At 38.5% G+C, this 26,800-nt stretch overlaps 2 protein-coding genes across 6 annotated transcripts in view; both read right to left on the bottom strand.

The window, feature by feature from the left end:
• Nucleotides 1-7,827, bottom strand: part of coro2aa (coronin 2Aa) — a 38,195-nt gene extending 30,368 nt beyond the window's left edge. Inside the window, exon 1 of the mRNA XM_074695084.1 lies at nucleotides 7,459-7,827. Coding sequence (XP_074551185.1) covers nucleotides 7,459-7,473 — 15 coding nt within the window. The 5' untranslated portion in view covers nucleotides 7,474-7,827. The remainder of the gene's footprint in view (nucleotides 1-7,458) is intronic.
• Nucleotides 7,828-9,529: 1,702 nt separating this feature from the next.
• On the bottom strand, nucleotides 9,530-26,674 carry uso1 (USO1 vesicle transport factor). Of its 5 annotated transcripts, none has more exons than XM_074690730.1 (26): nucleotides 26,422-26,674; nucleotides 24,901-24,987; nucleotides 23,885-23,949; nucleotides 23,707-23,783; nucleotides 23,467-23,478; nucleotides 21,811-21,911; nucleotides 21,608-21,710; nucleotides 21,328-21,383; nucleotides 20,776-20,896; nucleotides 20,458-20,636; nucleotides 20,224-20,364; nucleotides 20,024-20,112; nucleotides 19,389-19,543; nucleotides 17,987-18,192; nucleotides 17,818-17,838; nucleotides 15,076-15,186; nucleotides 14,816-14,934; nucleotides 14,496-14,677; nucleotides 14,283-14,404; nucleotides 14,046-14,184; nucleotides 13,197-13,363; nucleotides 12,996-13,064; nucleotides 12,432-12,503; nucleotides 12,236-12,340; nucleotides 11,859-12,074; nucleotides 9,530-10,440 (listed from the first exon to the last, which is right to left on the bottom strand). In XM_074690730.1, the coding sequence occupies exons 1-26, from the start codon at nucleotides 26,482-26,484 to the stop codon at nucleotides 10,366-10,368; spliced, it is 2,853 nt and encodes a 950-aa protein (XP_074546831.1). In that variant the 5' UTR covers nucleotides 26,485-26,674; the 3' UTR covers nucleotides 9,530-10,365. The 5 variants fall into 5 exon arrangements, with proteins under 5 accessions (XP_074546831.1, XP_074546839.1, XP_074546857.1 ...); XM_074690738.1 differs by lacking the exon at nucleotides 17,818-17,838 and adding an exon at nucleotides 16,291-16,305; XM_074690756.1 differs by lacking the exon at nucleotides 17,818-17,838.
• Nucleotides 26,675-26,800: the final 126 nt, after the last annotated feature.

Below are 26,800 nucleotides of genomic sequence, written 5' to 3'. Positions count from 1 at the left end.
AATGAGGCAGCAGTAAATCTCAGGTCTGAGTCTCTGGAGAGTTTCATTACTACAAAGTCCAGCTGCTCCACAGACAGCCTCTCCAGCACAGGCACCTGACACAGTTACAACTATTCAGCATCAAAGAAGAAAAGGAGGAATAATGTGTCCAACAGCAAAGAAACTGTGTTGTGATATTCTAAATATAGCTCACGAAGCCTTGCCTTGAGAATAACCATTAATTCTGTGATGAAATGCATCTTTTCACCAGTGTTTAATATTCGCAATGCATATTAAATGACAGGTTGGCTGAAGGTCTTTTAATAATTAAGCAAAGGCAATGGGCTTGTTCATCTGAGCAAACCAAACGAGTCACGCTGATCCTTCCCACCAGAAATAAAACAGTGTCAGTGAGCCACGCCAGCTAAGGCCATCCATCCACACTAAGCATAGTAACTGTCGTCAAGGTGAGTTTCACTTTCTGAGACTCCGGGGGATTAGCCTGCCTTTATATAAACCCAGTCTGTCTGTAAACAATACACTGACAGAAGACTGCTGCAGTGCACGCCCTGTTTTCAGCCCCATGGAGGCTGGAGCTAATCAGATCGCCTCCATTAGCTAACTGCATTAACGTGCTGTGATACTAAACACACAGAGTGAACAGCACAGTGGCACGCTAACGCCAGCATGCTCTGTCTGCGACATCTGCACTCATATTTGAAGATACTTCAATGAGCATGTGACAAAAACAGTCTTAAAGCATCTCTATAACTCTACATTGAGAAATGTATGAGCATGCTAGCAGCTCAGCTAGCTCAATGAGGCAGCTCTAAGAAATTAGCATTTAACTTAAAATACCACTGTCTTCAAGCTATGCTAATATCTAGAAGCCAAGCTCACTCTTTTTAGATGATGCTGTTCTGCTGGTATGATATTTTACATTTTCACACTCAGTGTTTAGTATGTGGCATGCTAAAGCGGGAAAATTAGCACTTACAATAGTGTCAAACTTCTTCATAATAGAAGGTAAATAAATAACTATTGCGACTGTAAGACTGAACCATCATATTAAGACACATTTGAAAGCTTGCACTGGTCACGCTTTTCTTTTAGTCAAGATATAGGAATGAATATTTGTTAGATTATCTTAAGATTCTGTGATACGAACCTGTCAGACTGAGATAAATCTGAGGGCTCATTTCTCTTAAAGCTGATATTGCTCCAAAAAAGTCACAAAACAAGTGAGACAGAGGAACAAAACATCCCTAGAGGAGATCTAAACCTTGACCTAAACGGTGCTACATTTGATTAACAGATATTAAACACAAATTAGCAAATCTACATTTAGAATCAATAGCCACCAGGCTGCTATGGATTATATGGATCATTGTGTATCTAATGTGCATACATGTGTGCACCAAATTTTTCATTAGGGTCATTACCACAGACCTTAAGGTCTACCTTTTTGGGACCACTGATGTACGTACATCCGTAAAGTTGAATCAAAATTCAACACTATAGTTTGAAAACATTTACTCTTGTTAACTTGTAAATTCACCTGTGGAAAGTAAAGAATATACAGCTTTTGTTAAATCTGATAAACACTTGTACTCTGTCACCGCACAGAAAACAAAGATGCATTTGCTCAGACAGGCTTTTGCACGAGGTACAGCCATTAGGGTTACTTTGGAGATCAGGACACACACACACACACACACACACACACACACACACACACACACACACACACATACACCACACTTGGCGTAAAAGGCCATCTTCTCTTCATTAATAACATTAATAATGAATAACACTCTGCTGACCCATCTGTTTAACAGCTAAGACCTTTTGACTCAAACAACACAAGCTTACACTAAAACGCTGCTTCTTAAATAATCCCATCCTGTAGCTGTTCAACACCAGAATAGTTAATATATCAATTTAGAGATTGAAAGGCCCCAGGAAAAAAGATGCTGTCCAGGCAGTCAAAAGTTGAGTAAGAAAGATTAAAGAATAGCTAAAATATAAGGCGTATGTGCATGATGAATTAACAACAACATATATCTTAAATTTCTTCTTTCCCTGAGGCTTTCAACTGCGTCGCCCACCAGCAGCCTGTAAAACTTGTACAAGTGCAAATCCACAGACTCTTGTTCTCTGTATTTTTGAAGTAATCCCCTCCCTGTTTGGCCCACGTGGGAGCAGCAGCAGATAATCCTCCACCAGTCGGACAGCTGTCATGTCAGAAACGTGCAGGATGACCTAATCTGAGTGACAGTGATGTAACACAACAAGAGGGGGCACGAACTGCAAACACAAACTGGCCTTTTGAAGCTACTGTTTAAGAAAGTCATTAAGTCTTTCTGTAAATAAACTCAAGCTGCAGGAACAGAAACAGCAGGAGCTGGTTTTTAGGGCAAAGCTGGTGGTCTTTCAGAGGTCTGTCTGTCTGTGTGTGTGTGCGTGTGAGTGTGACAATAACAGTGAGAGGTTCAACTGTCACGTGCAGACCCTCTGGTTACATAAGAGCATTTTAGGATTTCCAAACCATTGTCAGGACATGTACAGTAATCATCCTCAACATCCGCCAACAGACTGTTGCCTAAATCCTGTGCACTAACATACAGACAGTTGGTTCAGTTTGGTGTCTTACACTCTTGAACCAAGTGGTTCATGAATAAATTAAACCATCATAAATCTGACTGTCATTTAAATGACTAATCAATTTCAACACATCTGTCATTATTACAAACTTTAAAAACTAACAGCAGATCACAGGTTTTACTCAAGCCAAAGGTGGGAACTAACTAACTTTACAAAATCAACTCAAAATCAATTGAATACTACTCTGTGATGACACAAGGTGAAAAGTGAACCAAAGGATTGGGGTTGGAAACCTAAAGGCCTGCAGGCTCTGTTCTGGAGGTGCAGTCAGGTAGGGATGCACCATTTAGTTAAAACGCCAGGTCCTCCAACAGCAACCTATAAGTACACTTTGTGGTTTGATTCTTTATAGGAGTGAATCAAAGAAAATCCTGATCTTATTTACCTTTGGATTGTTTGCAACAGGTAACTAACACAGTGGGACACAAGTGCACACTTTAATTTGACAAACTTTTAGAGTTTCTTGTCTCTCTTCAGCTGTTATATCCGATAAAAGGTTAACTGCAACAAAAAAATCTTGCAGACATGCCAGTTGGCACTAATTAGCACTTAAAAGGGGGAAACAACTGAAGACAGTTCTGTTAGTCTGGGGGGTGGTTTAGCTTTGTGGCTAAATCGTGAAGCCTCTACAGACATCGCACATCACTAATCTGCGGCCCCTTAACTGCAGCTCCTTCCTCACTTGCTCTTCTGAGTTTACTACTATATCTACTGACCTTTCAAAAATGAAGAAATAAATGTCTAAAAGATAAAATTTCTAAAAAAAAAAACATTTCTTTGAGCTTAACACTAGCGTTGGCAAGCTAATATTCCTTTATTGACATTGTAGTCTAAAGCCCTGACCACATTTAAAGTAGATTTTTGTGAAAAAGATTTTTCTTTGGGTTTGGGACTTCTTTCCACGTTTCAACAGTGTTTAAAACAGAGATGTTTAAAAAGAAACATTGTAAGGTGGGGATTTTTACAAACTCTGTTATGTCATTTTTTTTTTTTTACGTTGATAGCAAAATCAAAGTGTAGGGATTGCTACTTGCACATGGCATTTGTTGTTTCATGAATTTCCCATACAAGAAGATGTCAGGGAACTTTGTTTACACCTGTTTGGCACTGTTTGATTTAATCTCAGGTTTAGAGGGAAACAGTGCTTTACTTCATTGATTTTTATACTGCAGTATGAGGTGAATTATTAAAATACACATCATACTTTTCATTCCTACACAGTTTACTCACCTGTGAAGACCGCAGTGTGCACTCTTAATGCACTCTTGTATGTTAACACTGACAAAACACCAACTGTCCACATTATGAAAAGTCAGGTGAGTCACTTATTTTGTAGGATCCTCCTCTGGGGACCATGTATGTCAGTACAGAATATCACAACAACAGATGCTCAAGTTGTTTAGGTGTTAAGGCATGGAGGAAAACTCAAACACTATTTCATGCTGCAGTGAAATCTCAATAAATGTTCAAGCTTTTTAAAAGGAATTTCAGAAAAGAGATTCTTAACATTTCAATGACCTGGATTTATCAAAACACTACAGTTATGTATGATAAGGATTATTTAAACAGACGTCTCAATCAAACTATATTTTGTTGTATTTTCCATTCTCTGTACATTTGCAATTATACACAAATGACCAAGTAACACAATGACCGAAAGCCTTTTAAATGGTTTTATCACCTCTGTGTGGATTAACACACACTGATCCATCATAGTAATGAGACGTCTGCATGTGCTGTATCCAAACACTGCAAGATGGAGCTGTATGTGTGCTTTAAGACATTAAGAGGCTACCTGTAATAAGATAAAGCCTCTGACTCATTTGTGCTGCAGTGAAAAGTCATAGGTGGTAATAATGTGTCGCTCTGTTTTGATAAACAAGGTAAAATGCCAATTACAACCATCTAGTCCCAAAAGGTTTTTAAATCAGTTCATGAGCTTGGTGTTGATAAAATTTATTTAAAAAAAAAAACACCTTTCAGAACCATGTGGTCTCATATTCCACTGAGGACCATGTGACCCAAATAGGTTCAATTTTTCAACTTAAAACGACTAATTACCATGAGCATTATCAGGTCAATCAATCAGCCGTGCGATTCAGCTTTGGGACAACACATCCTGCTCTTTTGCACATTTATTCCCCACAGAATTACACAGGCAGTGCAAAGTCCAGTCCCACAGTAAACATCAACTGGCTTCTAAGGTAAGGTAATCAAAACTCCCTGTTTATCCAGAATACAGATTATAGCTCCTGTTATTTGAGATCATTTTATTGCTCATAAGAAGAGCCAACAGAGACATACAGTATTGTCTGATGACCAATGAGGTTTCTCAGGTCCTGTTTGCACAAAAGCACACCTTTGACTCATAGCATTTATTACAGCAGCTGGGGCTTTGATATTTGATACAAATGTGTGTTTCATCTCATAAATTAAGGCTGAGCTTTAGTTACTGTTCTGGCTTGGGTGATAAGAAATTAACCAGTTCAGTTTTTTAAAAAAGTCAGCTAAAACAAACTACACAAGGTATGAGTTTGAAAAGTAGGACAATCTAGGGTATTCATCAACAGTCTGAGATAACATGCCTGAGATAAAAGGTGGCATTTTACAGCATGGATGTGCACAACTTATTTCACTGGAGACAAAGTCAAGTAAACAGAAACTAAGTCTAAAAATAACTCATTAAAACATGTCTAGAGACCTCAAAGATGTGTGAAGACTGCTACCAGAGGGAGGTTTGTTTCCCAAAATGTAGATGTGATGAAAACTCATTAGTGTAATGCTCATCTTGGCAGGAGTTTTCCATCAGCCAGATGACAGACAGACCTATCAAACTCAAGTGCCGGCTCAACACCTCTACACTCCACACAAGCCCAAAAGTCACAACTGTTTATCACATAGCTTAAACTGTGGACACAACTCTGTTTTACACTGACACCTTTCAGGTTTGTGAATGAAAGGCAAGTCATCTGTCATGATAACAGTACTACATGAACAAACACTTTACATAGTTTTTCTTATGACAAGCCTTGACAAACAGGCCTTACAATAGTTTAATTGGCATCTGTTGATGATGCATTTCCGAAAAAAAAATTCAAACAAACTGAAGGAACTTTCAACAGATGCTACTGATATACTGTGTTCTATTTCATGAGGTTGAGGTTATTTCATCCCTGATTATCAGGTCTGGTAGCTAAGTTTAAGCTAATTTGGCATAGCTTTAGGAAATATGGCTGAATTATCAGACTGTGAGATAATATTCCCACATAGCATTTGGATTATATAAAAACTGGGTATTGAGCCTGAGAAAGCTGAGTCCAACCCAGCTTCATGCCCTGTACTTGCCCCTGTGGACATGTGTGGTGCCACACTGTGTGGCACAAAGTGCAAAATTTCTCCCACTGTTCAGCATGTGGTGACCATTAGACTCAGGGTCATTAAACACCGAGCTCTCAAACTGCTTTTCTTTGTCTTACGTTTGTTTACATCCATCAAGACAAAGTGAGCAATAACAATGGATGCAAACCATCTGGTGTAGCGGACCACAGAATACAGCTACCCACAGGGCAAAAGATTATAATAGATTCCACTAAGAACTAATTGTGTGCATGCAGACATGAAGATGGCACTGACTGGGTGAGTCAGTTTTACACTAGTTTCTTTTTCTTCCAGTGACTGTTACCCCTGTATTATGTCAGAAAATTATTTAAACCCATTTTTATGTTAAAAAATAAAAAAAATAAAAAAATAAAAAAATAATAATTTTACAGAAAATCCACATATCTTAAAGTGGGTAAACTTTAAATTTGATAAAGTTATATGAGTATGAGTGTTCTTTATTGTAAATCAACTGCCTGATTAAAGAAATGGTACTTTTCGTTGTTTCAAACATTAACATAAAAGCATATGTTTCTAGCTTATTCATATTTTAATTACTTTACTAACTTTTTAATTTTTCAATTAACATTGAATTAATAGCCTATTATTTATTACGTTTTTTTTATTTCATAAAGAACTTTTATTTTTTTATCAAGATACTAAAATGTAGGCAGGATTTCTTTTCATTGAAATTTTCAACTATTCATGCTAAAAAATATTTCAGATGTTCAATAGTTCCTGAAAAATTGGCAAGACTTTATTTTTATACAGCTGAAAAAAAATCTAGTAATCCTGATGCTATAAATGAGGGAGGCAAACTGTGTCTCAAAGCATGAAAGGATGCATGTAGAGTTATAGAAAGATCTATTCATTGAAAATTGATGTTGACATGCCTGGTTCCTTCTCCAATAAAAAAGATGGTCTGAATGTCTTTCCCATCTTTTGGAGTGAACGGCAATTTAGAATTTATACCTGCAGTTTAAGGGAATTAAAATGTTTTAGATTGTTTTCAGGCAAAGTAAATCAATACAACCGATGAAGAGTTATGGCCACTGAGAGAAAAGTAATTCAAATTTTAGTATGAACAGTAGATCATGAAACAACATACAGTACCTACTCGAAGGGTTGGTCAGTGTGACATGCAGAAAAAGACAGACATGTGAACCTACTTGCAGCCACCCCCATGATCAGCTGAACCACCTTCCCCAGACATGAAACCTGGACATGAGTAGTGTGTTTCCTGTCCGCCGGGCGGTGTTTGAGGCTGTGGAGTCGCATGGCAGGGGCGGCAGCTCGGAGCCACGCTGTGACTTTAAAACCGCCTTAAAATCAAACTGTCCCACTTTCACCGCGGGTTTAATCCCCACCGCGAAGCTCCAGCACCACGGCTGCAGACATGACGGAAAGCTGCACTAGTTTAGTCCCAAGTAAACTCACCTTTGAGACGGTCATATGGTGCGGGATGCGTCGGCAGGTGGTAGTAGATTTCCCTGAAGAGGACCCAAATGGAGCTGATGGTGGAGCTGCTGCCGGGTGGAGACGCGCTGTGTTGGTTACAACACCACTGTTTGTTGCATGATGGTCATTTAAAAGTCATGATGCCTGGCGCGACCTTCAGAGTCGTAGAAATAAAAATGTGCAAAAAGAGATCAAAAGCTCGGTGCATGCTCCTCCTCCTGCACGCGACAGGCAGACAGCACGTGAAAAAAAAGAAAAACAAGTGCCGAAGAGAGGAAGAGGAGGACGAAGAGAGATGTGAGCACTGGATGCGACGAGGGAGAAGAGGGAGGGGAGGGAGAGGAGGGAGCAGAGAGAGGAGGGAGGAGAGGCTGTACTTCAATGGATGATTTAAAAATAGCTCAAAGCGAAACGAGCGTGTTTAAAAAGTGAGAGAAAGAAAACCGGAAACACAATTTCTTATGGCCTGCAAAAATATAACTTGTGCAAATTATCAAAGGTCATGGTCCTAATATTTTATTATTCTTTTGGTCTATAATGTGCCTCAGACAGCTTAAGTGTAAAATGTCCACATGTGTACTACTTGCAAGAAAAAAACAAAAACTCAGTTAAAGCCTGGTGACCTAAGAGCATTAAATGGATCATACTTGGAGGTTTTTTTTTAATTCAGTCAGCCTCAAGACCATCAAAAAATAGTTTTTGTGCAGAATATTTATGTTCATTTTTATTTGTTTTATGTGTACTTATTTAATCATGTCTGAAGTAGGCTATTTTTTTTTTTTAAATCTTTTCGTGTATAATCAAATGAGAGAGATGCTTTATCTTCATTGTCAACCTCATGGTATTTGCACAGACTCATTGTGGTCTAAGGCGTGTGTGCCGATTTATTTGAATGTGCTTTTCAATTTATATACTTTACATATTTACACTTACTCTCACTAGACGGATGTTTTCTATTAAATCTATTGCAGCACAGTGGGTTTGTCTGCTCAAATGTTTTTTTTTTTATATCAGCTATCACATAAAAACAAACATGTTTTGACATATTTTTGTTTTGATCGCTTTATATTATTTCTGAGGACTTGCAGCACAATTTGAAAATCTTTGGTGCTCATCATTATTTGAGAGCATTTGTTGCCCCCAAGTGTCAAAGTTTAGACATTACAAGAGGATTCATGACAAAGGGGGGGTCAACAGGAGGAACATCGGGTTTTTTTTTTTTTTTTTTTTTTTTTGTGTGTGTGTGTGTGTTCATGTTTCTGCTCGTGTCTTTTATACCCGGGAAACAGACTGATGAAACGTTCCTTGGTCCAGAGGTACCAAAGTGAGAAAAAAAAACTAAAACTCATTATAACTACCTTGTGTTGTGTTTGGAGCTCAGCATCAGAGAATGTGCTGATCCAAATGTTGATAAAAACATCAACTAATGTGGCTTGTTGTGTGGACAGACAAACAGATTAATCAGTGCTATATTTTCTGATTGGCAAAATTTTAATATTGTTTTATTTACTCTCTAGCCAATCTAAACAAACCGTTAGGTGATTGCAACAGAAAAGGAAAGTATCAAACATATACTCTTTCATTTTCTCTTTTTCACTGAATACAATAATATTTAAAAGTTTCATTGAAGATTTTTAAAATCACATCTTATTATTATTATTTTCTTAATTACTCAAACCATAGAATTGAATTCAAACCACTTTGAGGTGTCTAAGTTCATCCAGCTCTTAGTATCCCTGTCTCCATCAGTCAAGCTAGGCCGAACAGGACTGAAATAGTCTGTGCTGATAGAAGATACATTACATAAAACTTATTGAGGAGAACTATATATCTGGTCTCTTTGTCCACCAGATGCTTTGTTGAGCAGCTCACCTCCATTTGTTGAAGAAGAGTCCTTTATACATGAAGTAACCGTACAACTCTTATTCAAACAATCCTTTTAAACACCTCTGAGAACTCACACAAAGTCAAATGAGGTTTGTATATTTGCATTAGAAATAAAATCCCTGTTTGTTGAAAATAGAAAAAAATTAAGACAAAGAAAATGGTCTCATTGTGGATTTAGTAAAATTTAATTTATCTACATTTTTCCTCCATACAGGCATACAGACTGATAGATTCTTTATTCATATCAATGTGGCTCATAAATCGATAAGTTACACTTTATCATACAGAAGCTGGATGCCAGAACTAGACAAAAAGTTGCAAAAATATCTTTTTTTGTCTTTACATCTTTTCTGTCAGTGTTTTTTGCAGCATATTGTAGAGTGGTTAGGGTTATATTTTCAAAGTGAAATGAAATAACTCTGAAACACTGAATCTGAACTGATTGGTGTGTGGATAGACCGAGGGTGCAGCACAGTGACGAGTCGAAGGTGGTCCTGATGCAAGGGGTGCGTCACATGAGATGGAAAACGCAACAAGGCTTCTACAGCGTGTTTCTGATGAAATGCAAATCATATTAAATCTGCTTATCATAAATTCTGCTACATTATAAATGCCCCTCTCTGAATTCCTTAGGTGACTTGAGTTTCCAAAATTAACCTAACACTATGTGACATTACATTACAATGAACAAGTGACTGGTAAAAGCCATTACTAACTGACTGTGAACAATGGCAGAGATGAATGCACTGAAATGATTACACATTTTTTTTCTATCACTGAAACTGCAGAATGTCATCTTGTGCTAAAACAATTTCTTTAAACTAGCCTGCGTGATGTAATGAGTAAGGATAAAGAAAATGAGCATAGCATGGCAGCTGGAGAGAGAAACATCTTCAGCATTCTCATCCAAAGGTTCAGATCCTCGTGTGTCTAAGAAGTCTTTTCTTTCCTGCTGACAGACAAATCTCTCCATTTACTTCTTTCAGGGATTTTTTTTCCCTAGTCTTCATCTTCATCCTCCTCGTAATCATCGTCTGTTTGGTCCCTGGTGTCAAGGTCATCCTCATCGTCCACCTGTAAGGGAAGCGTCACAGGCTAACTAAAGCAAAAAGACGAAACACAGCTGAGTGGCCGGGGCACAGAGCATGTCTCTGAAGTGTTTGATCACCGATCACGACACAGAGACAGCTACGAGCTCAGCTACACTGGAGCTTCAAAGGGCCGGTTAAACTGAATGAAAATACACAAACTAATGTACCCAATAAACAAGAGGATTGCTCTTTGCACATCGAGTGACTGCTCATGTCTACCACAACCAAAGTACATGATCAGTTCTATGTTCCACATGCAACACACAAGGACATCACATGTTTTTAAGTTCCCGAGGGGGCCTTCATTCATATCATTTTAGAGCCCCCTTGTGGACAAGTATTAACTCATGTAGTGTAACTATTTTTTTGTTCAAGCATGAGCTGTGTTTAAGATAAAAGTTCTCTTTACTACTGGAAATAAATAAGAGCATTTCAGCATTAAACGGAACTTCCTACTTCATAAATTTGATCTACACCTTAACCAAAAGATCCGTCATCAAAACCTATGTGACCTGACTGCATTTCATTACTACAGTTAAACTAAAAAGTCTTACCCTTGAGAGAGCAATTTCATGCCAAGTGTAAACAGGGCATGTGACTAAAGAGCTAATCTATCTCAGACTTTACATCAACACACACAGATGTTGTTCTGACATTTTTTGTCTTGATTCACAGTTGCTGCGGTCACAGATTATAAATGAAAAGTCTGTTAAAGTTTTCATTGACAAAAGAAGCATTGTATGACCTTGGATCTGCAGGTTTCTACACACCTTTTAAAGTTAAATAAAATACTTTTTAAGACCTAAGGTAAGAAGATGTAAACTTTTAAGGACAGCCTTCAAAGGTGCTGGTAGGACTATCCATCTGACTTTGACTGCAAAGATGCCTCTGGATAGAATCTGTTGTGTTCTTCTGGGGGTAAAGACATGGTTTCCCATCAACACTATCACCCACTGTCATAAGGATGTGACAGATTTGTTCTGAAAGCAAATTTCCCTTTCAAAATAAAAGCTTACTTTACACCCAGAGTGGGACATTTGACAGACATTGGACATGCATGTTGTGCAAAGCGGCGCACAAGGAACCCACAAAAAATAAAATTCATATCACATATTCTACATGGTTCAGATTTTTTAGAGTATTCAGGCACATGTCAAAGTACTATTTCAAATTCAAGAGCTGTCCTAAGTAAAAATAAGACTTTAAGATGTTTTATGGCCATAAATGTTATAAACTTGTTTCAAGACTTTTTAAAGCTCTGTGGGAACCCTGTCAGTCATCCTCAATTAGATTAACTATTTCAAAAAAACGTATTACTTTGTCAAAACTGATCTAGAATAAAAGCCAAACATTTATGATTAATCCTGTTAAATCTGGAAGAAACACTGATAGTTTATCTACCGTTTCTCCCAGGTCTTTGAGCTTCTGTTTGAGGGTATGTATTTTTTGGTCCTGATCCGCCAGCAGCATCAGCAGGTCATCCTGCTCCTTCTTGGACTCCTGTACTTCTGTTTGCAGCTTCTCCTTCTCCGTCTGTAGAATAGCCACTGTGCTGGTGGCTGAAGCAAGCTGCTGCTCCAGCTCTGCCCGGCTCTCTGACGAGCTCTTTACCTCTGCCTGGAACAACAGAGAAGTGGTTGAGCACATAGGAGTATGTAGCGAAAGGGAAAACAGTAGGTATGTGTTAAATAGACTGAAAAAATAGTGCACGCTATTTTCATTTTAAGAAATTATGTTTGAAAATGTAAGGTCAAAGAGATATGACTTTAGTTGCACACCTTAAGTCTCTCTGTCTCTGCTGTCTGGGCTGCAAGTCTGCTCTCTAGTTCCGCCATCTTGGCAGAATCTGATGAGCCATCGCCGCTGGGTGCTGCATCTGAGGACTGAAAGAAACCACAGAAAGGATCATCCCTCAGCATCATTTCAGGGTAATATTATTGGTTTTGCAGACAATATAATTTGCTTGATATTTACCATAGCATCTGTCTTCATCTGGTTAATTTCTATCGACTGTGCCTGGACCTGACTCCTCAGAGCCTCCAGCTCCTGCAAAACCCAAAGTCAACCAACATGTATGAGACAATAGGTGAAATATCTAACATTTTCATTTTTATTGAAACATGTATGAAGAAAATACACAGATTGAAAAGACTAAAGAACGCTACCTTAAAAATTAAAACAGAAACACGCACAGGTTTATCAAATATCTTGCTCATATATACTAAACTGTCAAGCAGCTTTTTATTGTGTACTTCTATGGGCTTGGCTACTTCGTTAATAATTTGAAAGCAACTTCTCTGTGAGTAATTTTTTTCAGCTAACACCTTCAGTGAGAAAAATGTTCCAGGGGGTTAATTTTGTTGAGTTTTTGATCCTTCATGACAACTGTAAAAAAAGTTGTTGCTTAATTGCGCCAGCCTTAACCTGGGCTCACATAGTAATAGTAATAATAATAGAAAAGTACTAGCGTGATGTCCTTTATGTTTCTTATGTTTCAATACACAAGAGGAAGAATATCACAGAAGACTGTTTTCTTACCTTGAGTAGTTCTGTGTGGTCTGATTCAGCAGCTGATGAGACCTCTGCTGTCTGCAAAGACTCTGACCTCTACAGTCACATAAAGAAGAACAAATAATATGTGATACAAACATATAAACATATCCAGTCTCCAGAATCATGCATCAACTCAAATACCATAATACAAACAAAAACTGATCAATGCCTCAGAAATGTACTAACCAGGCTGCTGATGAGTGTGTCTTTATCACTGAGTTCTGTCTGAAGGAGTGTGTGCTGCTTGCGAAGCTCCTCGAGCTCCTCTCTCAGCATTGTGATCTCTTCTGTCTGAAGTCCGTTCACCTGCCCGCCGTCTGCCTGACCATTTGACTGGCTCTGGTTGTCTTTCCCTGAAATTATAACCACACACACATCAAATCACATTCAAAGCCCATTTCTGTCCTTAGTTCCTTCAGCTTCCAAATGTTACTTTTGATGAAGGACCCTTTAAGGACTTTCTATTAGTGCTGTAATCATGTCACAATTTCGGTCCAAAATTAATGTTCCAAAGGGAATCACTCCATTAACTTCCAGCTCTTGCTCCCACTACACTGTATTTCAGTGAAATTACTGCAATTTTGAACAGTACATTTCATTTCACTTCACTTTATAAAGGAAATATAATTTTTTTTTTTCTTAAAAAGATCAACATGATGAGTCAAAACTAATAGGCATTTCTTGTCAATAGTTTAACACACATGGTGCTTGTATGAAACTAAGAAAGCAACATAACTGGAATTCTTGCAAAAAAAAAAAAAAAGAGAGACTACAAATCCTGTTGTTTTAACAAGGATAACTGAGTGTCAATCAGTAACCAAAAGTACCTACACTGGTAGATGGTTTGCATGAGCTTAAAACTGTTTTGAAATGCAAAACAGTCAAATGTCAAATTTAAACATACAATTAAAAATGCCTTTTGTCAGGGTTGACTACTTACTCTTTCCAAAACATGTTAAGTTCCTCTTTCAAAACATTTTTCATGACATGGATAAAATTACTTCTTGTAACCTCTGATGTTTCACCTGAACTTACCTAATTTCAATTTGAGGATGTTGTACTGGTCTTTGTGCTGCTGGATCTGAGAAAGCTGCTGTGTGACTGTTGTCTGTAACTGTTCGTTTTGAGATGACATTGATGACACCTGCTCCTTCAGCTCCTGGATCTGAGAATCCTGAACATCGCACAATCAATAGATAAGTGCGTTAGATGCAAATTATTTGGTAAATACAAAATAAACATTTAAAAAGCACCAACACTATATCTTCTTACCTGTTCTCTGATGAGCTCTTTATACTGAGTTACAATGTTGTCGTGTTGCTCTAACGTCTTTTTCACCTCCTCTTCCTTTTTCTCCTCCTCACTGGACTTATGAACCGCTTTGGTGATCACACCTGCGTGAGTAAAAGGAAAAATCACACATTCACACATCCTCGAAACTTGACAATAGAAATATGATCTCTGGATTGTCTCTGACTGACTGACCCTCCAGCTCTTTGACTAGTTTGGTGAACTCATGGTCAAACAGCATCTGCTCTGGAGACGGGAAGACAGGCTGTGGCTTCTGAGCGGCCCGTGAGTACAGCTCATGTTTAGTGATGAAGCCCAGCTTCTCTACAAAGTTCTCCTTCCCTATCCGCTTCTCAATGAGCTGCTTCAGCTTGTCTCTGAAAATAACAGATACAACATGACAGGTTTTAAAATGAGGGAAATAAATAAACTATGAGATATTACTAGTACATTTTTGTAATAAAATTATAAATAGTGATTTTTTTTCCCCGAAGTGTTTCTGAGCTGACTCTTACTTGGTGTAGTTTTCCAGCGAGTTGTCATTATAATAAATGCAGATGCCGAGAAGCAGCGCACACAGACCCTGCACCAGTCTTTCATCCTCCCCTAGGTTCTCAGAGATCTGAGCTGTCAGCTGCACGAGTCACAGAGTCAAGGATTCCTAAGACACTCATTGGACAATGATTGTCCCACTCTCCCAAGACTTAAATGATCAAAAAGTAGCAAAGCAAACAAGACATAGTATGATTCATAGATGATTTAGAAGTAAGGATACAAAGGGAACGTTTTCCTGGTTGTGAAGAAAGTGTGTGACAGCTATCGGACAGTTGTTGATCCAAGTACACAGCAGCATGAGGAGGCCCACCCTTGTCTGCACTTTACTGCCCTGAAGAAAATGAGAAACAAAACAAGAGAAATGTCACCATGGGCTTAATAATTCTTAAAATGTGTCAGTCAAACATCTACCCAATATGCAAAATACTTTGAATGTTAGGAAAACAACATTTAAGGAGGTTACAGTATGCATACCAAGTGATAATAACGAGTATAAAGTGAAACAACTGTTGTATTTGATGTGCCATCGTATTAAATACATTACAACTGATGGCTCAAATTTATCTCTGGTTCTGGTGTAAGATTAAAATCAAATGAGAGTAGAGAGTTAAACCTTGCACTTGAAATGTTTTATAAAGTAAATCCTAATAATTAATTGGAAGCATTTCATCCACAGCGACCATTAGTAGGTATTAATAAGGTTATTATGAACATAGGAAGACAAACAGTCAAAATAAGCACACTCATTATATATATAAATATATATTATATATATTCAAACCAGGTTATGTTGATCAAAGCAAGACGGCGTATAATAATCAGCCCTAACCTTTACCTCCAGCCATCAGGTCATCCACAAGTTCTTATTTTGGGGCTTGATGATTTTATTCAACCAGTGATTTGATGACTTGGGCATAAAGTACCATGAAATCAGAAGTTTGAATGTGTCACTTGCTCTCAGCACATGCATAGCAAATCTTGCAAATTGTGCTTTTTTTAGGAAAAAAAACTTTCGAAGTGGTTTTACAAAACATGCATATCCATGAAAACAGCTTTCGGGAGCAGTTAATGAAGGTTAATAAAGAGGTCTGCAACATCCTGGCTTTCATTTCCACTTGACAAAGCTCAGCTTCAAATGGAAACACATATATTGTATAAGTTTTAAGCTGTTTTGAATCATCTCTTTTCAAAATGTAGAAAAGAAGGGATGGAGTTTTCATGGAGTTGGAATGTACCATGATGAAAATAATAATGGAGGTAAAGGGTGCTAAAAAGCCAGCGCATTATCACTTAATGCACATCATGCTTTGCAATAAAAAAAATAAGAAATAAAGACCTGACGAACTGTTGCCAAAAATATGAAACTACAAAGAGCTGAGCAATGAAGACGTGAAAACTTATCAGCATTCAATTCTACAACAACTTACAAAATCACCTTTTCAGATTTAGTCTCCAAATGTGACGAAATGCAAAAAATAAAGAGGAAAACAAAAGACAGAAACATGACACCAAGTACTCAACAAACACTGCCCTCTGCAAAATGTGTATGCATGTGTTTATGTGGGTGAATACAGCTCAGAAAATGTAACCTTTAAAGTAAAAAAAGAACATTCTTCATTCTGTAAAAACATAGAAAGCCTAGAAAATTTCAGCTAACATTAAATGATGCAAAACCACTTTCCTCCTGGTTTGAGACCATATGGATCTGGATGTGTTGATTTACTCCTGTTTCTAGACACGTGCTCCCAGGATCACTCCCTTTCTAATGGTCCAGATAAGAATGATGTTATATTTTCCCCTAAGGGCTCATCGGTTCATTCATAAGTCTTTCACCTGATATGACCTTTTCAGATAAAGAGGCTTCAAGTTCCTTCATCTGAAACCAAAATCAAGGCCCACACCTTCCTGTACTGTTGTCTCCTGAGAAATCTTAGTATGAAAGTCTTTTTATCCTTTGACTTGACTAATTTGAAATATGTAGGTAGGCAGAGGTAGTCACAACACCTCATTTTATTTCAGCTCACTCAAGTGTAACCTGTTTGATTGCTTTCACTAAATCTGAATGTGACAGAAAGTGACACTACACACAACAAAGAGTCAATTTTCATCACCAGGGAGGAGTTTGCAAACATATGCTTGACCGTAAATGCAGCAGAGCCTTACAACAAACCTCAGTGCTGGCTTAACTTGATAAAGTCATGTGGTGACCGAGGAGACAGGCCCAGTTTCCCTGACCCAGAATGACTCATGCAACTTGAGAATGAGCTAGCTAAGCAACCAATAACCAAGAGGAATCACCTTAAAAGGGCAGTTAAGTTCATGCTTTTGAGCAGATCACCAAATACATTTATAAATTGTGATCTGGACAGAACTTCTAAAGAAGAAAACAAAGAACAATGGCCAACTTTGATGAATACACGAAGAGCTGAGTAACTCAAGAAGGGTTAGTAAAGTATGGCTCTTCACACTCAAGCCAAAACCAAGTTAATTTTGACGATTTAATAATTCTCTCAATTAGATGGTACCAAATACTTTTTGAAAAACAAGAGTAGAGAACTCTCACTCCAACAGGGAAAGACCTAAAAGCTGCAGCAGCAAACACTTCCTGAAAAATAAAGGCTTGCAGCAGAAATGGTCTAAGGTCACAGCTTAAGCAGGTGTTACAATGAATGCAGACAAAACACAAAACAAAAACCCTTTAACTGGTAAGAGTCACTGAAAGCAACCAGTGATTTCAAACTGGAGTGCATCTGTGTGTATCCCTACTGAAGTAAAACTTAATCATAGCTGCAAGTTAGGGACAAAGACAGAGAAGTTAAGAGTTAAAAAAAGCAAGATCCCCAAACAAATGGGCCAAAAAGACCCCTACTAAAGATGCCACGCCACAATAACCAGCAAAGGCGCTGCCCAGGTACTGAGAACACACTCACACAGACAAAGTTTGCACACACTCGTTACTTACCCGCCGGGTGATCTTATCTCCCTGTAAAACCACAATAATGTGACATTGCTCCATTTACTGCTGTTAACAATATTAATCTTTCTCTGTCAAAAGTCTGACCTACAAAGACACACATTCCCTGATCCTAACCCCCCAAAAAGCAAGTAAGTTCATCTGTTGCTGTCCTTACCTGGGAGAGAATGTTGGTGCACTGCTGCAGCAGTGACACTGGGGGCTTTCCCAGACTGGTGGCCAGCTGGACCCTCAGCAGCTGCTCCTTCTGGGTGAGGTTGTCCTGCAGGGCGTGAGCCAGAGCTACAGCAGCACACCAGTTGGACAGAGAGTCAGCTGAGAACAGGCCTCCACACAGAAGCTGGCCCGCCGAGATGGAATTGGCTGTAGTAAAAGAAAAAAGAAGTGTGCCAATCAAAAGACAATCACAAACAAACGGTTAAAGCTGAAGGATTGAGTAGAATGAATACATGTCCATACAGATCTGACTGTGGCTAGGTGTGTTGTTGAAATTGTGGTTTACTTGAACACAAGAAATACAAATCCCAATCTGCTCTTGGCCTAACTTTCAACAAAAGACTGCTGATAGGTAAATCTATGCACCTCTTCACAAAAACACAGCTTCTATGCTGGATTTTTATCACTAATGCACACAACAGAAGTATATATCACTTTATTTTGGTGTCTTGTCTCACATACACTCGTAAAGCTTATTTTCGTACTGTATTTATTCTATCACAATGAATATGACCTTTGTTTTGTTCAAGCAGCAACCTCCAGTCTAAGAATATGAGACAATGTGGAAGTGCTAAAATCTGCTGTTTCCCGAGTGTTTGCTTGAGGCTGGCTCCAGAAGTACTGGAAGTCACATACACACCAAGCCAGAAAAAGCAATTTTCAAAGCAGAAATTAACCTATTTACAGCCTGGTTCAAAAAACGTCTCCTGTCTGAGTCGCTAATTTTACTATCGGCACCCACAGCAGGGGGGGGTGAATTTTTTTCTCACTCGGCCATTCAGAGGATATTAAGATCGCGAGCTCCCCCAATAAGAAGCACAGCTGAGGGTCACGTGACCGACAGGCGCCCTATGGCTGTAGGCGAAGCCCTTGCCACTACCAATATGGCTGCTATAGCCGATGTGTTTAATTTTCAGTTTCAGAAACAGACAGGTGACGTCGGCGAGACTACGTCCATGTTTCATACAGTCTATGGTTTTGTTACATTGGCTTTATCAACATGCCAGCTCCCATCAGGAGAGATGAGATACCATCATGTTCTCTCTTTAAACATTTAACAACAAAAACCCAGCTTTATGGAACAAATCCACTGTGACGCCGTGTCCTGAAAGGCAATCAAGGTCTAACGTTCTGACTTTCTCTGAAGCCACATATAATGGATCCCAATTCTGGTCACTTGAGGAGAATTTTAAAACTTGTGTCCTTCTCACAGGAAGAGACATGACTACATGACTACATGAAAAAGTTTTTCCAGAGGTTTTTCTTAAGTGCAAGTATAAAAAAGAAAATCATTACATTATCAAAAAAAAGCTAAAATTGTCTAAAAATGTAATGGGACATACCATCGATGGTGGAGGGCAGCAATGTAGCTACAATCTCCCCCTGTCCTTTCTGGTTTTTGTAGAGGAAACACTGGAAACAGTAGAGGACTGCACAGCGAAGCACAAACGGCTGTCTCTCATTCACCATGGACATGAGCAGCACCACAATGGCTGGTCTGTGAAGAGAGGAGTGGAGAGACAGAGATGGCTATGGGTAGTGAAAAAAATGCAAGAATGCACCCAAATCATGATAAAATACTATTCATGATGCTAAATTCACAATACATGTGTTATCGTTTGAAAGAGGGGGGGTCAAGAGGGGGATAAAGAGAAAGAGGTAGCCAGACAGAAAAAGAGGTGTAGAAAATGAGAAACAGGGAGAAAACGAAAAAGTAGAAAAAACAAGAGATTTATAATAGAGAAAGAGAGAAAGAGGGATGGTCCAAAGCTGCAAAATCATCACCTGCAGAAGTTTTTACACTTTCAGACAACAACAAACCTAAAGATTGATGATGAAGCAAGAAGTCAGAGGCAGGTAACACCCTCTGCAGTGTAACAAGGATTCAGTGCGCTGGATCTCAGTGATCTCATTAGATACCATTAGTTACTACATTCTGTCGAGAATGTGACACCTTTGTTGACTGGCTGTGTCTCACCTTGGTGGGTTTGAGGGTGCATTGACAGATGCAAAGTAGTCCTGGTTGACCTGTGAGCCTCTGATAACCTCTGACACAGTGTTGATTGTCTGGAAGAATGCAGCCATGTTAGAAGATTTTAAGCTGAATGATGGAAGTCCTCCAAATGAGCATGCTGTCTTCTACATAGAGTAATCCTGTCTAAATTAAGGTGCTTTTACCTCAGTTAGGATATCAGCAGGCACACCAGTGGCCATGAGGATGGTGCAGAGCTGCTGGAGCAGACCACATTGGTACATGGACTTCTGACAGCTGGCTGTGGCCCCAGGAGAGTTCACCGGAGAAACCATGACTCTTACCAGCTGGAAACACATCATTGTACATTTTTAGGTCAATACAACATCCAACTGTCGTGCTTTTTAATCTGCAATTACCTTGAAGCATAGTTAAAATACCTGCAGCATGAGGTGGAGGTTGGTGACTTTCTGAGCAGACCAACCAGAGTTATCATCCCCAACCTCAAACCAGGGCTTCATCCTCTGGATGTATGAGCCCTCCTTGAAGAAGTTCTGATTGGAGCTGTTGTTTTTTAGCAGGTTAAGCAATAATAGCAAACAGTCCTCCACCACAATACCTGTGGACAGAGTGGAATGTGTATTTTAGATTAAAACTAAAACAGTAAATACAATCTATTGTTTAATGAACAGTAAAAGGAAGGAGATCGTATTTCAATTTTGGGAAAAAGTCTGTATTGAATCGGTGCATCTGTCTACCTCCATCACTGCTGCCCTCCTCTGTAATGATGTCTAGCAGACGTTCAAATGCGTTCTCAAATGCAACAATTTTCTGAATGGCAGCATTGCTTTTGGTCAGCTGTTGAAGCAGCAACAAGCCCTGTTGAGAGGGAAACACATATGACCATCCAACTGGAAACATTAAATACTGTAGAATTATTTTTATACTCTACAGTCACAATTTGGGGACCAGACCTAAGCAGAGATTCACACCAGAATCAGTTCAGTGTTAACATATCAAAGGGACTTGTTATTATCATCACATTAAAAACAAAGAAAGGTAAATTTGTTAGTGCCTGTATTAGCCTAGAGTTAAGTTGAGCAGGGTATAACCCAAATTTGTGTTTTTTTGGCCAAACTTTTCTGTGACTACTGCAAAGTCAATGGACTGCCCTCCCTCAATCAAATGAGTCTTTTTTGTCACAAAGCGCTTCAGTCAAGTTGAACACTGCTTTAGTTTCTGAGACTTTCACAAATACTTTTATTTTTCAAAACATAAAGGTATCTTTGAAAACTGGGAGAAGTACTCACATCATTTCGTATGACCTCTCTTGAGTCTGCTAACAGGTCCATCAACCTGGAAACACCTACAGAGTGACACAGAAACAAAAAGGTTATGAAACACTAAATTCTAAGTTTGTTCTCATGAAACATATTAATAAAAATGTCTGGTCTCACAGGCATCAGTTTTCTTGCCCGAGATCTGCGTTTTGTAAAGGGATGCAGACATGTTTCTATTGCACTGAAAACGGCAAGACCAAGAAAAATTCTCATGATGCAACTTTGATCATAAGTGACACTAGCTGCTCACCCATTGGGCTGACCAGAATAATTCCTTGGAGCTGAGCACCCTGGTTCTTGAGGAGGGCAGTCAATAACTTCACCCCAGGCCAACGTACGTGGAAGTCAAATTCCTAACGATCAAAAAAAAAAAAAAAAAAAAAGAAACCCACATTAATACATGACACCTGTAATGAAGAGTACAAACAAACACATGCAGGAACGGCTCAGTACCTCTAGTAGCGTGAGCAACAGGGTCACATTTTCAGGGTCCTGGATCAACCTGTCTGTGAATTGAATTCCCAGATCATCTGCCTGCTTCTGAGCAGTCTCATCTGCAAATGAGGTTGAAAGCAGAAATTAGTCACAGGCCTAATCAATGCTCTGTCAGGAGTCATCAATGTAGGGAGGTTCAGTTGGTTTGTTTGTGGCAATGAACCTGAGTACGACAGCATCAGTAACTGAATCTGACTTCTCCAAACCTTACCAGTCTTTGTACAGGAGACTTCCTGCTGCTGCATGAGAACTTTACAAAGAATAAGTGAATGAACTTCAAACATTGGGCAAGGGTGACTTGAGAACAACTAGTCTGTAAAATAACAGACGACACATAGATGCAGGGACAGCTGGATTGGAGGGTGAAAAGAGTGAGATCAGCGGGATTACAGAGAAGGGGATTCTACTGTGAGCACACAGAAACAAGAGGTCTAAAGTGGGATGAGCTTGGTGTTCTAATGCGACAAACTAGATACTAAAATGCTCTAAATTCACAAGTTTTCATTTCTAAATATACATCAAGCAACAATGATAATGTTAGCCTTATAAACACAGGTCTGAATTAATCTATGTTCAAGTTTTATGCGATTAAGAAGAAAACGTTACACACTAATGTGAAAATGACTAACTGCTGCAGTTATCTATATCGGCTTCTTTGCAGTAATGGTTTGCTCTCAGCAAGTTCATCAGTCTGTTTGAAGGTTCTGGAAAATACTTCAGAAAATACTTCAGGTGTGAAATTTTTGGTGCAGCACAATTTAGCACCATGGTGACCTTTTCATAAATAACCTAGCAGGGTTGAGACTATTGGACTAATTTGACCTGGCTGGCCAAAATAACTTTTTCTCCAACTTTAAGCTTGCTTTGCTATTAGGTTTAGATGTTTTAATGTCCAAATACTTGCTAACTTGCGGTTGGATTGACACTATTTAGGATGCAATAAAAATGTTCAAATCCAAAATGACTTTTCTAACAATCTATAGATATCAAAAAAATAATACCACCAAAGGAGGGCTAGGAAAATTCATTTTCATGAAATGGGTGAATGAACTAAAAAAGACCTTCAAAAATAAACCATCAATGCAATTTCACCACTAGGGAGCAAAAAAACAGTTTGTATGTGGAAAAAAAAACACTAAAGCAGAGAGGATATTGAAAGACTGAAATCTGGAGACATGATATTAGTAAAGCATTCTGTTATCACCAAAACACCGTTCAGTCATTTTCCAGTGCAGCCAGAGGTAGTGAAGTTAGTTACTTAGCAGAGCTATAACCCCTGCATGAACAGCTTAGTTTGACTGGGGGCAGAAACATTTGGATGCGATATGTGTTACTCCATCTGAGACAGCCGGGGAAAGAGTATATTTAACGCCTCACCCAAACGCTAGCTTTCATTCAAACCACTGTGAAGAGGTGCCAAGTCAGCTGTATGATTCTGTGTGATTAGATGCTCTAACAGCAACCAACACAGCGCTACATTCAATCTTTGTTGAAGTTGTGTACAAGACTATTAATGTGCATTTTTTCCCGTCAAAGAGAAACCTTTTATTTGTAAGTGCTGCCGGTGGTTAAAAAGAAAGATGGGGGTCATCATGCACAGTCAAAGAGTTTTACCTTCTGATTCATCTGTAGAGTTAAAACATGGAAGAGAAAAGAGATGAGAGTCTTAATGTAAAGCAGTCATTGTCAGTGTTGGGGAATGCAAACTGACTCTCCTCTTCACACCAATTACTTTTACACATGCAAACAAAACAGATTACTCAGAAGATTCACAATTAAGAGGAATTAACATCAAATTAAAAATAGGTAAAGATGATTTTCACTATTGCAATCATTTTTAAGGTGGTGTAATACCTTGCTCCTCCTCCTCATCATTGCAGATGATGTTGTACAATGTGTCCAAAGCATAACCCAGGATTTCAGAGTCAGACCTGTTTATCGAAGCATGAATATGCATTTGTTTTGGTTAACATGTTTGGTGCAAAGTGGCTAAAAGGATAAAAGAGCACAAGTACAATTTACATCAACAAACCTGTCAGTGTGTAGTATGTTAATCAAGTGATCCATTGCCTGTGTGCCAACTTCAAAGCGGTACTTCTACAAGAGGTAAAAAGGCAAAGTTTATGATAACACCCTTCAGCAAAATTACGGTGTTATTTCCAAGATGTGAAAAGTCATTGAGACTATCAACAAAGAAGCACTAAAGAATACAAAACACCACAAAAATAGGAGGTATGAAAAATTTGAACAAGCGAACTTAAATCAAAGTTGAAAAGTACAGTAAAATAGATTAAATATAGGGTAAGTAAAAAAAATACAGCTACAGAACAGAGAAAGGGATCAAAAAGAAGTCCTGTATTTTACACACTAAATCTTAAAAAATGTACATTTGTTGTGTTGTGTGTTTTTTTTATACGTCATGCATGCTAAAATGATTGCTTCCTTTCAGAGATAGAAAAAACAATCATGAACTCTACACTGTCTTTGGTCTGAACTACGGAACGTGGAAACATCCACGTCTGTGTTTTTGAGCTCACTGAGTGTTAATGTGTAACCATACGCCTCCTAAACCCTTTATTCATGCCTGATAAACTCATTAGTCATGGTTGACAAGCCAGCCTGACACAGAACTGTCCATTAACAAAGTGTGAGAGATAGCTGTGTAGAATATCTTTACAAGTATTCAGTGTGTTAAAAACATTGGTATTTGATTTAAGGGTTTTGCTTGTGCTATATGCAACCCCAGTAATCTGATAAGAAACATCTATGGGGAAAAAAATACCTGAGAGCATCACTAATGTTTACTAAAGCACCCTTTGGCCTGGTGTATGAAGTCTACTTGGAAAAAAAAACATGCCATACAATACAATATCTTGCATAGAATCTAAGCTTGGTGCAGGGGTTGTTATGTCCTGCTTTTAATTGGCTTTAAACCAGTGTTTTACATTGTCAACTTTATCAAATATTAAAACATGGAAATATCTAATGGACTTCACACATTCTTCAACTATTTTTTTCAACACCTCTTTCAATAACTGTAATATTTACCTTAGAGAGGGACTTAAGGGCACGGACAGCATCTCTGCGATCTTCTAGGAGTGTTGAGGAAGCAACACGATCGCACAGCTTCTGGATCTGCAGACAAAGGAATCATTGTTTACTCATCAATCACAAGGAATGCTTCCTTTTCACTGTTTACTCATATTTTACTTCAAGCTTGTAAATCAATGATTTTGCTTCCACTGGATTCTCCTAGCTTTATATGTTTATGATTGTATACCTGTGCAAACACCTGTTTTCTGTGTAATAACTTTTTTTTACCCTAAATTAAACATTTAGTGCCTTTTTTGCACATATGTATCCCTAGCTAACTTCCGAAATGTTCTCTTAGGTGGGAGTAATGCTCAGAGAAAAAACACCCAACTCTGCACATTCACATGTACATGCTTTTCTGTGTTGGTGTGTGTGTGTTATTACACTATTAGCCACTCAAACTGTATCTCATTAACTTTTCAATTCATTGGAAATATTAATCCAGTGAAGAAAAAAAATCTAAATCTTTGCTTTAATAAAATGGACCAGAAAAGAATCTGGGGGAAGTTGCTTAACTCTGTCTCATCTTGAGGACATCAAGAAAAGGTCATAGCACTGTAAATAAAGGTTTAATTACTTTTTATATACTGGCAGTGGTAGAAACAACCCATGAAAAAATAACAGAGTCCAGATGGATGCTTTGTTTGCCGTGGAGGAGAACCAAACTGCCTCCTTACTCAGCCAGAAAAGAGATGTCAATAGACAGAGTTCTGATTATGTGGGTACAACACTCCATGTATTCCAACAGAAGCAACTGAAAAAAAGACGTGCTGTACAATATTCTGAATGGATTTCACCTGGAACTGTACGTTAATACTTGGACTATTATTTCACCCCATAAAGACTAAATACTTGTATTCATTGTTTCAATTAAAACTGAATGTACTTGGTTGTTTAAAAACCGTAGCTCCGCGATGCGTTTATTCTTGCACAAGATAGATGTCACTTCATAATTTGGCAGATAATTTTTTTTAGTTACAAACTTGTATATAAGAAGGAAAAACGTAGAGAGGCATTTTGTTACTAGTTACGATATCCGTTTGCGCAACTGGCTTCGATTTCTTTCGCTGGTTTTAAGCGAATTCTGTATTTACTATAGGTTCAATCAGATTAAAAGAAAAGAAAAAAATACACATCGTGGAGACGTCTACATGAGCAACTGGCAGTCTATACGTATATTACAATTTTTACCATATTTTAATTCATTCAATAGGTCTTCAAACAGTAAATATGTCAAACAGGCCAGCTGCTGACTGACAGATTTGCTTCGTTAGCTACCTAGCCAATTAGCCTTCTGACTCTCGTTATTCTTCGTAGGATTGTCCCAGCCACCGCACACCTTCTGCTTCGCACCTTCTGAATAAATTCACAAGTGTTTAACCATTAACATCAATGACGTGTGTGCTGTCACAGTTTTACAAGTACAGAGGGTTGTACACCGTAGCTAGCCGAAGCTAGCCGGGCAGTTTATCCTACCGTCTCCGCTCCAGACGGCTGCGTCCCGGCTCCCTGCCTAATTTTACTGAAAATGAAACTCATCTTCACAGACGTCCTCTCGGTGTCCTCTTCAAATCACCTATACTTATTTTGAAAACTTGATATCTCTCAGTGACCAGCGTTATGACTGCAAATGGGAATAGGTAAAGATGAAATATTTTTACACTCTGTGTACATTGACTGCCCGACCCCGGAAAACAAATGTAAGGACACTGAGCATGCGCGCAGACGTGGCGATACGTGGCCTATCAGCAGACGCGTGAGCTCGGTAATTTAAAGAGCCACATACCAATTATTACCACAGTCTATGATTATTACACAGGAAAATCAATGAAATAAATGCAAAAACGGTTTCAAT

The sequence above is a fragment of the Halichoeres trimaculatus genome, unplaced genomic scaffold (assembly GCF_033239565.1).
Source record: "Halichoeres trimaculatus isolate MK-OKI-2021-1 unplaced genomic scaffold, fHalTri1.1 fHalTri1_scaffold_2, whole genome shotgun sequence".
NCBI lineage: Eukaryota > Metazoa > Chordata > Actinopteri > Labriformes > Labridae > Halichoeres > Halichoeres trimaculatus.
The sequence above is the reverse complement of the archived record's forward strand: the minus strand, read 5'-3'. Positions and strand labels throughout refer to the sequence as shown.